At 54.2% G+C, this 11,349-nt stretch overlaps 1 protein-coding gene across 1 annotated transcript; it reads left to right on the forward strand.

Moving 5' to 3' along the window:
• The first annotated feature begins 549 nt into the window (after positions 1–549).
• On the forward strand, positions 550–10,899 carry ANAPC2 (anaphase promoting complex subunit 2). The gene is made up of 13 exons (XM_084219982.1): positions 550–664; positions 1,515–2,137; positions 2,718–2,850; positions 5,767–5,941; positions 6,046–6,165; positions 6,619–6,736; positions 6,832–7,013; positions 7,164–7,305; positions 8,050–8,125; positions 8,715–8,918; positions 9,072–9,201; positions 9,487–9,722; positions 10,434–10,899. The coding sequence occupies exons 1-13, from the start codon at positions 599–601 to the stop codon at positions 10,644–10,646; spliced, it is 2,418 nt and encodes an 805-aa protein (XP_084076108.1). The 5' UTR covers positions 550–598; the 3' UTR covers positions 10,647–10,899.
• Positions 10,900–11,349: the final 450 nt, after the last annotated feature.

Genomic DNA, 11,349 nt, shown 5'->3' on the forward strand with positions numbered 1-11,349 from the left:
CTCCAGGAGCCTTTGGACAGCACTGCCAGGGATGCCCAGGGTGGAGTGGGTGGGGGTCTGGGCAGGGACACAGGGACAGGGGCTGGGCTGGGGGATCCTTGTCCACCTCAGGTTATTCTGACTCAGTGATTCTCTCGGGCCCTGTCCCTGGTCAGAGATCAATGCCGTCCCTCCTCCTCCCCTCACGAGGAAGCTGCACAAGGCGATGTCCCTCGCTGGCAGTACCTCCCCGGAGGCTAGGTCCATCTCGGCGATGGTGCGGTCGATGTGGGCTCGGGTGGACCGGAGCCCCGCCAGGCTCTCGCTGGTGTTGGACAAGCGCCGGGAGAGCGTCGCGATCCGCGCCTGCAGCCGGCCCCGCTCCGCCTCCTCGGCCTGGATCCGCCCGCTCAGCTCGTCCCGCCGGGCGCGGAGCTCCGACAGCCCTGCGGGGCGGCACCGTCAGACGGGGCGGCACCGTCAGCCAGCCCCGGCCCCGGCCCCGCTCGTCCCCCGGCCCCGCTCACCCTCCTGCAGCGCCGCTTGGTGCCCCCGCAGCGCGGCTCCGGTGCTGCTCATCGCTGCGGCTGGCGCCGCTCCGCCCCTTCCTGCGGCCCGAATGGAGCTCTCGGCCGCCTGGCACACGCTCAGCACCGCGCTGGTGCCGCCCGCCGCGCTGGGGCTGGTGAGCGGGGACTGCGCGGGGACCGCTGCGCTCCGCCGGGCCCGGGGCAGGCTCGACCCGCCGCCCCTGGGATGCTTCGGCCTCGGCTCCTCCACGGCCGGGCCTCTGGGTCCGCGGAGCGGAGTGGGACCTGCCGAGGCCGGGGGAAAACGGCCGGGGCTGCCGGAGGAACGGCCGGAGCTGGGGGAGGAACGGCCGGAGCTGGGGGAGGGACGGCGGGGCTGAGGAGGGGACGGCCGGAGCTGAGGGGGGAACGGCCGGAGCTGAGGGAGGGACGGCGGGGCTGAGGGGGGAACGGCCAGAGCTGAGGGAGGGACGGCGGGGTTGAGGGAGGAACGGCCGAAGCTGAGGGAGGGACGGCGGGGTTGAGGGAGGAACGGCCGGAGCTGAGGGAGGAACGGCCGGAGCTGAGGGAGGAACGGCCGGAGCGGCCGGGGCAGGGAGGAGGGGAAGGGCTCCTGGGTGTGCGGGGATGGTGTCTGCTGGGGGCTGTCAGGGAAGCACCGCGGGCACAGCCGCCCTCTCTTTGTCACCCCAACCAGCAGCGGGACCAAAAGGCCCCAGCTTGCCCGGCCGTGCTGTGGCTCTGCTCCCGCTCCGTCTGAGGGAGCTGGGCAGCCAAGGGTGGCTCGCAGGATTTCCAGCAGCACCTGTGTCCTGCAGCAGCCACCTGCAGGGACAGCAATGATGTGTGCGGGTGTGAGCCCTGGGAGGGGGCGCTGGGCATCCAGCGGTGGGCTGAGACCCCGGCAGATCGCCATGGAGGAGCAGCATCCCCCCAGTGCAGTTTAAGAGCAGAGTCCCTATGTGCTCCATCAAATGCTTAACTCGTGTTCCCTCCGCTTTCCAGGCAGCCCCGAGGCCCGAAGCTGCCGGGCCGCTGCAGGATGCTGAGCTCCGGGCAGCCCTGGATGTGCTGCAGTGCTACGACTTGCACTCCATCGTGGAGGAGTGGTTCATCGAGGTGCTGCAGACTGACCTGCAGGCGAATATCGCCCCCGAGTTCTGGAACTGCATTGGCCAGTATGAGAACACGGCCGGAGAGCCCCAGTGTGCTGTGCTGCTCCTGGACGCCTTCAGTCTGCTCAAGTGCCGCCTGCAGCCCTACCTGAACAGCCTGGAGCTCCTGGAGCAGTGGACCAAGGCAGGCCTGCTCCTGGGCACAGGCGCTCAGACGCTGCAGGAGAAGGTCTACACCATGTTCAAAGCTATCCTCTTCTTCTCCACGACCAAATCCTTCCAGGAGATGATCCAGCAGTTCTACAGCCGCACGTTCAGGATATACATGCGGCAGTGGAAGAAAGGAGAGGATGGAACGAACGAGTGTGAGAGCAGCATGAGTGAGACCGAGCAGGAGAGTGACCCAGAGGAGGGTGGAGGAGAGGGCCAGCTCTGTGCAGGCTGCAGCAGCAAGAGGGAGCAGTGCTGGTGCCCTGAAGCCATGGAGCAGTTCCAGCAGCTCAATGACATTCTGTAGGTATCTCACGGGGTAGTGGCTGTCACTCAGAGCAAGGGGGGATATGGATGGGGAGAAACAGCAGGTTTTATTGATCCCTGAGAACAGGAGGAGCTGTGTGAGGTCAGGCTGTGTCATGGTGGTGGGTAGAGAACTCAATGGATTTCTGCTTTCAACTGGTGGTTGAAGAAGAGCATATCTTTAGACCGAAAGTTCTTCTCCCTGGATATGAGAACATCCTCCTCTTGTTCTGAGGCCTCTGACCACAAAGAAGCAAACCAGTGCAAGGTGTCCCTGCCCATGTCAGGTGTTTGGACTTTAAGGTCTCTTCCAACCCAAACCATTCTCTGATTCTGTTAAACTCTTCTAAATGAAAAAGCTTTTGATGGCTTTAAATAATGTCTGTAAGGAAGATGGGATAGCAGTAGTGCCATGTGTTACATATGTAGTGCATCTGTGTGGGCTATCAGCATGTGGCCTGAGCTGGGCCTGCCTCTGTGGAATGTACAGGGAGGGTGATGCCTTCAGGTATAAGATTTTCTTGATTTGCTGGTGCCTTTTCTCCCCCCCACTCCTGATGTGTCCCTGTGCCCGCAGCCGCCAGCTGAACCTGCTGGAGAGGGTGAGTGCTGAGGCTGTCACCACCATCCTGCACAGGATGATCGAGGAGAGGATGGAGCAGCGCTGCCGTGGGGAGTATGAGCACTCCTTCCTCAACGAGTTCCAGGAGGTGAGGCTGGTGTGGGGGCAGTGAGGGTCCTCCTTGGGAGATCACAGAATCACTGGGTTGGGAGAGACCTTATGTAGGTGTGTTCTTCAGCTCAAGCTACAGCCAATGTCTGAGGTCACCATTTGTGGTATTTTCAGGGTCCCCAGGACGAAGGAGGAATTGAGAATCTGACTCCATGTTCTTAGAAGGCTGATTTATTATTTTATGTACTTATATTATATTAAAGAATGCTATACTAAAACTATACTAAAGAATAGAGGAAAGATACAGACAGAAGGCTTAACAAGAATGATGATGAAAACTCATGACTGCTTCTAGAGTCCCAACACAGCTGGACCATGATTGGTCATTAAGTCAAAACAGTTCACATGGAACTAATCAAATAATGACCAGTTGGTAAACAATCTCCAGACAGCATTCCAAAGCAGCAAACACAGGAGAAGCAGTCAGATGATTATTATTTTCATTTTTCTCTGAGGCTTCTCAGCTTCCCAGGAAAAGAAATCCTAGTGAAGGGATTTTTCAGAAAATATTACAGTGGCAACCTTAAACATCATTGAGTCCAACCCAGCCTCAACACCTGAACTAAACCCTGATATCCAGTGCCACATCCAGGCTTTTCTTAAACACATCCAGGGATGGTGATTCCACCACCTCCCTGGGCAGCCATTCCAGAACTTTATCACTCCTTCTGTAAAAAGCTTCTCCCTAATATCCACCCTGAATTTCCCTTGGCACAGCTTGAGGCTGTGTGCTCTGGTTCTGTCAGTGCTGCCTGGAGAAAGAGCCCAGCCCCAGCTGAGCACGGGCACCTTTCAGGGAGTTGTAGAGGGTGATAAGGTGTGCAGCTGTTGTTGGTGTTTAGCAGCTCAGGCTAAAAGCAGATTCTAACTTAAAACACCTGGTCCAGGGCTATGACTTCCACCACATCTGGCAGGAGAGGTGGCTGAAACTCCCTGTTTTGGCTGATGCTGGAGGGGAAGGTTTGCTCTGACCTGTGCATGAAGCACTGTCACATTTCACCTCATGATATCTGTAGTAATGAGGGAATTTCTGTGGTTCCAGTTTACAAACCACAAGATCGACAAGTGCCACCTGGCCTGCAGAGGGTCTTCCCACAGTGTAGGTGAATTTCTGTGGCTGTTTTCAGTCCTCTATCCAAATCCCCTGTAAAATTGGAAGCAAGGATGAGAGAGGATACTCTGGTATTGATCTTACCCGTGGCCACACAGAATTAAAATCATTCTTTGCAGCTGTCCAGTTGCTTTGCTGCTATTTCAACTAAGTTTCTGTTGAGCTGTTTATCCACCATGACTTTAAAATAAAATTCTTCTCCAGGTTATAGCTCCTCCAGGACACAATCCTGAGCTCAGTGCTCCTTGCCCATGACCTTCCCTTTGCCTGTGCTGGAGAACCAGGCCTGCAGCCAGGTTCCCAAGACACCCTGGATCCCTCGCTCTTTGCCATGCCAACTGCTTTTGTTGCCTGCAAACATCAGGAATCTTTTTTGTTTACTTCCTTTTGGTTCTTGTGCAACACTTTCTTCACTGTACCTCGTGTGAAATGCTTTTGGATGACCTGGAGATTGTTTAAGGATATTTTCGGGGCACCACAGAAAACACAGCTGTATTCTGCTCCTCAGATGCTGCCCTTGCTTCCACTTCTTGTTTGGCCATAGAATATTGGAGGGTGTCAGGATGAAGAAGAGATAATTTTAAGGGAAAAAAAAAAAACCCAAAAGACAGGCCTGGAAATCTAAAGGTTAAATAGAGAAGTCTGAGAAACAGCTCACTGAAAATTACAGGTGCTGAGGGCAAAGCCTCTTTGCCAGCCCAGCAGCAGCTGCCTGGAGTGTTGGGTCACAATCAGGCTGTAACAGGAGCACTCTGGGAAGATAAACTCGAGGGAAGAATGGGTTGGTTTGATAATAATTCCTTAAAATCGTGTTGCTTTGCATCAATTATAGTCCTGTCCTTTAGGGGAATTCTTTACCAGCTTCTCCACAGTTTTGCCCAGGTATTTGTAGTACTCAGGTTTGTCCTGGCAAAACTTGTGCATTTCTTCAGTGTTTCCTCAGTCAAGCAATTAAAAGTAAACATCAGCAAACCAAACCTTGACTTAGCATTTTTGTTTCAGGCTGTGAGAATGTATCAAAATATACTAATATCTAGTATTAGAGTGGTAGTAGAATGTCTTGTAGCATATTAATACTCAAATACTATCCCAGGAAGTAGCATGTATTTGCTAATTGATGGGGGGGGGGAAAAGCAGTCATTTTAAACATCTGGATATTGTAATTGGGTACATTTGAAATTTGGCAATTACATATTTCTCACTAAAGCTCAAATAGGAAAAAAAATAACCTTATGCTCTCTGTTCAGGTTTTTATTTCATAATTCAGTGACAAGGCTGGTATTTGGATTTCAAATCCCTGAGCTGTGTTGGGGGGTCTGTGACTTCCTGGGATATCTTGTTTGCTTTTCACTGATTTCAGGAGCCATAGAAATTATGGGCCAAGTATGGTGTAATGGGCAATTTGCTCATTTTCTTATGAATGGGACAGTTTTGCAGGTATAGAATGGATTGAAACTCTGCAAGAGTGAAATAGGCTGCAAGTTTTGGAGCAAACCCTATCCTTTTTGGAGCCCAGTGCCTGCACACAGTCTGTGGTCACCCCTTATCTTCTCACACCCAGCTGCACAGTCCATATCCTGTCTCTTTAGTTAAAGTTCCAATTCTTTCAGCTGGGCTTTCCCCAGCTATAGCCCAGGCTGGGCACATTTGAGGAGCAGCTGGGGGTGATGCTGTCCTGGTCCAGCTGCCCCTTTCTGCCAGCTGTGGTGGCTGCCTGGGATGGGTTGGGATGTGGCTCTGTGTCCAGCTATGTGTTCACATCTGTTTCTCCCTCTTGTGCAGTGGATAGAGAAGGTGATTGGGTGGCTCAGCAGGGTGTTCCTGCAGGATGGCCCCTTGGCACAGTCCTCCCCAGAAGCCAGCAGCACCCTGAAACGCTGGCGCTGCCACGTCCAGAGGTTCTTCTACCGCATCTACGCCAGCATGCGCATCGAGGAGCTCTTCAGCATCATCCGAGGTGCTTCACCCTTGGGCTGGGACTGGGGGGGTGATGTGCCACACTGCCTCCCCCTGCCTCCCCTCAGAGCCTGGCACTGCTCCTGATCACTGCTTGGTTTGCAGATTTCCCAGAGTCAAAGCCTGCTGTGGAGGACCTCAAGTTCTGCCTGGAAAGGACTAACCAGAGGCAGCAGCTGCTCAGCTCCCTGAAAAGTGCTCTGGAAATGAGACTTCTGCATCCTGGTGGGTTTTACATCCTTGTCTGTGTCCTGACACTGTAAGGAGCCTGGGCACAAGTAGGGATCTACTTGGAACAGGTTTGGTTTCCTGTTTGAGGAGTGAGGGGCAGTCATCGTGCCCATAATGCATTATTTGTGTTCCAGTGGGCAGGGCAGCAGCAGCTGATGGCATTCCAGCCCCCTTTGGCCTCACTTTTACACTATGGTCAGGAGCACAAAGTTTATCCTTGGTCCAGGTGGACAAAGGCTTCATTGCACTGTCAGGACTCAGCTCTAAGCCTCTGTTCATGCTCAGAACATGGATCTGATCTGCCCCATTGCCTTGGGCAGTAGGGCAGCAAGCCCTCCTTCTTCCACACCACAGCTAGAACAGAGGGCTTGGACTATCCAAACCCCTTCTATCCAAGCCATTATTCTGTGCTGCAGGGCTCTGACTCCCTCTGCTCCTCTCCTGCAGGAGTCAACACCTCCGACATCATCACTCTGTATATCTCGGCCATCAAGGCCCTGCGGGAGCTGGACCCTTCCATGGTGATCCTGGAGGTTGCCTGTGAGCCCATCAGGAAGTATCTGAGGTAGGAGGCGTGTGGGGCAGTCTGGCACATCCCCTATCCCTCCCCTTCCCTCACTCTTCCCCTTCCCCCTCGCTCCATGTCCATGCTGCTGGCAGGACTCGGGAGGACACAGTGCGGCAGATCGTGGCCGGTCTCACGGGGGATGCTGAGGGCTCGGGGGACCTGGCGAATGAGCTCTCCAAAGCTGACCCAGTGACCCTGGAGAACGGCCAGGAGAGTGATGATGACATCTCGGAGCCAGGGGACTGGGTTCCTGACCCAGTCGATGCAGATCCAGGTGAGATGCCAAGCCCAGCAGTCCTGGCAGCCGGCTGGTTTCCCTGGTGGGCTGTAGCCTTGAGCAGCTCATTTGCTGGTCCTCTGGAGCTGGGCTGGGCTGGGGCAGGTCCCTGTTAATCTCACACTGTTGTCTGCTGGATTCCACCAGGGAAATCAAGCTCCAAGCGTCGCTCCTCAGACATCATCAGCCTCCTGGTGAGCATCTATGGCAGCAAGGACCTGTTCATCAACGAGTACCGCACGCTGCTGGCTGACCGCCTGCTGCACCAGTTCAACTACAGTGCTGAGAGGTGAGGCCCCAGGGCCCAGACCCAGGGCTTCCATGGCCAAATCACCTGAGTTTTCTTTTACCTGCTGTCTGAAGGGTAGGGCCTTCAGGCTCAGTCCTGTCAATGCCTGTTTGTGGAGCCAGGAGTGCCTTTGGCTTTTTCCTTTGCAGCTCTGAGTTTGCCTCTAGACTTCCATGCTCAGTCCTGCGCTTGGCTTGTGCTTATAGAGCAGCTCGTAGGAATTTGGAGACACTGACATGCTCTTAGCTCCATCCCATTGTTGTGATGGCCCCCCATATGGAAGGGATGGAAGATGTGTGTTTCTGAAACACAGAAAGTTCCACCTGAACATGAGGAAGAACTTCTTTGCTGTGAGGTGACTGAGTAGTGGAACAGGAACCCAGAGAGGCTGTGGGGTCTCCATCTCTGGAGATATTCCAAACCCATCTGGACACAACCCTGTGTGACTGCTCCAGGGGACCCTGCTTGAGCAGGGACGTGGGACTGGATGAGCTCCAGTGGACCCTTCCAGCCTGAACCATTCTGGGATTCTGTCTTCAAAAAGCTGCTGGCCTAGGGGAGGTGGCTGTTCCTCACCTGGGTACCAGGAGCCATCCTGGGCAGACACTGTGCCTTGCAGGGCTTCCTAGGAAGAGCACCTTGTGCTAGGGACTTCATTTTTTTGGCTGTGTGTGAGGGGTGGAGGCCAAGCCAGGTTTGTCCATCCAAGGGCCCCCATCCCTGACCTGCTGTGTCTCTTTCCAGGGAAATCCGTAACGTGGAGCTGCTGAAGCTGAGGTTTGGTGAAGCTCAGATGCACTATTGTGAAGTCATGTTAAAAGTAATTCCTTTTATTTATTTAATTTAAGTGCTGGGTGTTTGAGGCCATTGGGGAAGGGGAGGGACTTGAGGAGTGACCCCAAAAAGGTCTTTTAGGAAAGTGGGGGTTCCAGAATGCCAGTGAGGGGCTGATTTGTGACAGGCAGAAGTGCATTTAAATCACGTCTGTTTTTAAGCCCTGTGGGTTGGATTATCAGCTCTGGGGAATGGTTGCTCTGGTACTGCTGTCTGTCCTGTCCTTCCTGCAGTATCCTGGCATTGAGGAGCTGGGCTTGTCCAGCTGGGCTTGTCCAGCTCCTCTGGGGTTGGAACTCTGGAGTTTGATTCTTTTGGAGCACTCTAGGGAGAACACAGGTGTGGAGAGCTTCCAGTGAAGGCAGTGTTGAGTTGTAACCCCTTCCTCTAACATCCCACAAATCTTTCTGAGTATGTAGCAGACTTCCAAGTAGACACACATGATCGTGTCCTTTCCAGTGTCCCCATCATCATTTGGAGAGAATGCTGTTCACCTTGTTTAAAGCTCTCCTTCACTAATGGTTGGCACTGGCTCTGAAGGGAAGGAGCCAGCTCAGCTCCTGTGCCTGTTGCAGGACATGGCCGACTCGCGGCGCATTAACGCCAACATTCGGGATGAGGAAGAGAAGCTCCCTGAGGAGGAGAGGCCTCCCTTCAGCCTCGTGGCCATTATCCTTTCCAGTGAGTTCTGGCCACCACTCAAAGAGGAGAAGCTGGAGCTTCCAGAGCAGGTCAAGGAAGCCATGGAAGCATATTCCAAGAAATATGAGAAATTAAAGGTGAGGCCACCTTAACCCCCTTATGAAAGCTTTATGCAGTTCCCTTTGGCTGCTGGTTTGCCCATGCTGTTACAGTGGGGTTTGTAATAAGCCAGCACTTAGTGGTTCCTGCTGGGAGATCTGCTGTGAGCAGCTGCTTCCCCCTTTTCCCAGGCCATGAGGACCCTGAACTGGAAGTACCACCTGGGGCTGGTGAGCCTGGACGTGGAGCTGGCTGATCGCACGCTCTCCCTGTCCGTGTCTCCTGTGCACGCTGCCATCATCCTGCACTTCCAGACCAAGAGTGAGTGCTGTGCAACCCCTGTCTGTGCTTCCACGGTGGGAAAGCCACGTTCCTTGGGCAGCTGGAGGCTCTGAGAGCTCTGGCAAGATGTGGTGCATGGGTTTGGATCTCCCACAGGGTCTCCAGCACCCAGCAGAGCCACAGCTCTGCGCTCCTCTGCTTGTTCGTGGCAGTGTCTCCCTGCCTTACCCAGCTTCCTACCAAATCCTGGCAGGTTTGGGTGTGGGAAGTTCTCCATCTCCTCTCTGTTCTCCATCTCCTCTCTGATCTCCATGGTCTCTGCAGGCACCTGGACGCTGACAGAGCTGAGTGAAGTGCTCAAGGTGCCTGTGACTTCACTGAAGAGGAAGATGACCCTGTGGCTGCAGCAGGGAGTCCTGCGGGAAGAGCCCGAGGGCACCTTCACTGTCATTGAGGAGGAGCAGAAGGACCAGGTGGAGAAGGTTGTTCTGATTGACAGTGATGAGGAGGGGGACTCTGCCATGGCCTCACAGGCTGACCAGAAGGAGGAGGAACTACAGGTACCTGTCCCTGTGGTGATGCAAACATCCTGTATTGTGGGTTTGGGGAATCTGATCAAGATGATGGATTCAGTTTGCACTACAGATTCACATTTTCCACTGCAAGTGGCTGAGTCCAGCACAAACATTTGGGTTTTGAAGTGGGTATCTCTTGGTTAATCTCTTGGTGCTGGATTACAGCCTTCCCTCCAAACAAGTGCCCAGCTGCTGAGTCAGGGAACCTTTTGAAAATCTCCAAATTGGTTTTTTTTTTCAGTTTAAAAAAAGAAAAAAGTCTGAGACATGATTTCATATTTGAAAATAGTCATAACTTGTTTGGATGCACCCGAGCAACACTTTTTTGGCACTTCTGACTGCCCAAAAGACTGACCCAGCACTAACAGCTGGATCTCTGCCTTCTCTCTGTTGTGGTTCCTGGACATTTCCAGTGCCTTTCCTGCCTGTGAGTCACATTGTGCCTGTGTGTTGTGCAACACAGCGTTGTCATGCTGATGTTCATCCACAGAGGGTCATGAGTGTGCTGCATGTCAGTCCCACTGTCTAGCTCTGTGTCCCAGCACTTTGCTGCTGTTCCTGGATATGCCCTGTTTAGAGACCCCACAGTCATGGCTGAGGGCAGAACTTAGTGCCAGCTGCATCCCTGCCTTGTTTCTGGGGTATTTGCTGTATGCTGTAGTGTCAGTCACTCATGTGGCCTGTGTCCCTCTGCAGCTCTTCTGGACGTACATCCAGGCCATGCTGACCAACCTGGAGAGCCTGTCCCTGGAGAGGATCCACAGCATGCTCAAGATGTTTGTGATGACCGGGCCCGTGGTCACCGAGATCGATATCCAGGAGCTGCAGGGATTCCTCCAGAAGAAGGTCCGGGACCAGCAGCTCATCTACTCAGGGGGGGTCTATCGCCTGCCCAAGAACTGCAACTGATCTGGCAGTGTCCCTGCCCCCTGGGCATTCCTGCCTGTGCCTGAGTCCTGCTCCAGAGTGCCACTAGCTCTCAGTGTCCTGCTGGGGGTTCTCTGCAATGGGGCTTTGCTGTACCCCCCTCCCCAAGTGGGTGTCACTTTCCACATGGAGGCGGCTCAGCAGCAGCCTGGACACCCCACATTCCTTCCTCCCCTACGTGAGTGCCTGGGCCCACCTCCCTGGTTAATAAATAACAGTAGGTTCGTTTTTTCAATGGTGCCAACTCTTTTCTTTCCTCTTGGCCCCTCCCCATGCTGGAAGGGCAGGCAGGAAACTCCCCAGTCTGCCAGGCACTGTCCCCCTTTCCTTGGGTCTCCATGTGCAGCCCCAGGAGGTTTTGGGAGGGGGCTGCTGGCTCCAGCTGCTGTCTGGGGCTCTGTGTGTGGCTAAAGCAGTGTCTTGCAGCTGGATGTGATGAGAGAGACCCTGCCCAAAAACAGGGCTTGGTGCTGTCTCTGACAGGGAGGGAACAACTCCAGGGTGCCCTTGTTTGGGACTTGTAAACTGTGTGGAATAATTTTATTGTGGGATGAAGAATGCTTGAGATGGATGAGATGCAGCAGTTCTTCAGGGCAAGCTGGTTAGTCCTGGAGGAGATCCAGTGGGTTATCCAGGCCCTGGTGGGATTGCTGTGCCCTGGCACAGGTCTGTGTCCCACCACCAC

This window comes from Fringilla coelebs (genome assembly GCF_963513975.1).
Source record: "Fringilla coelebs genome assembly, chromosome: 21".
Lineage (NCBI taxonomy): Eukaryota > Metazoa > Chordata > Aves > Passeriformes > Fringillidae > Fringilla > Fringilla coelebs.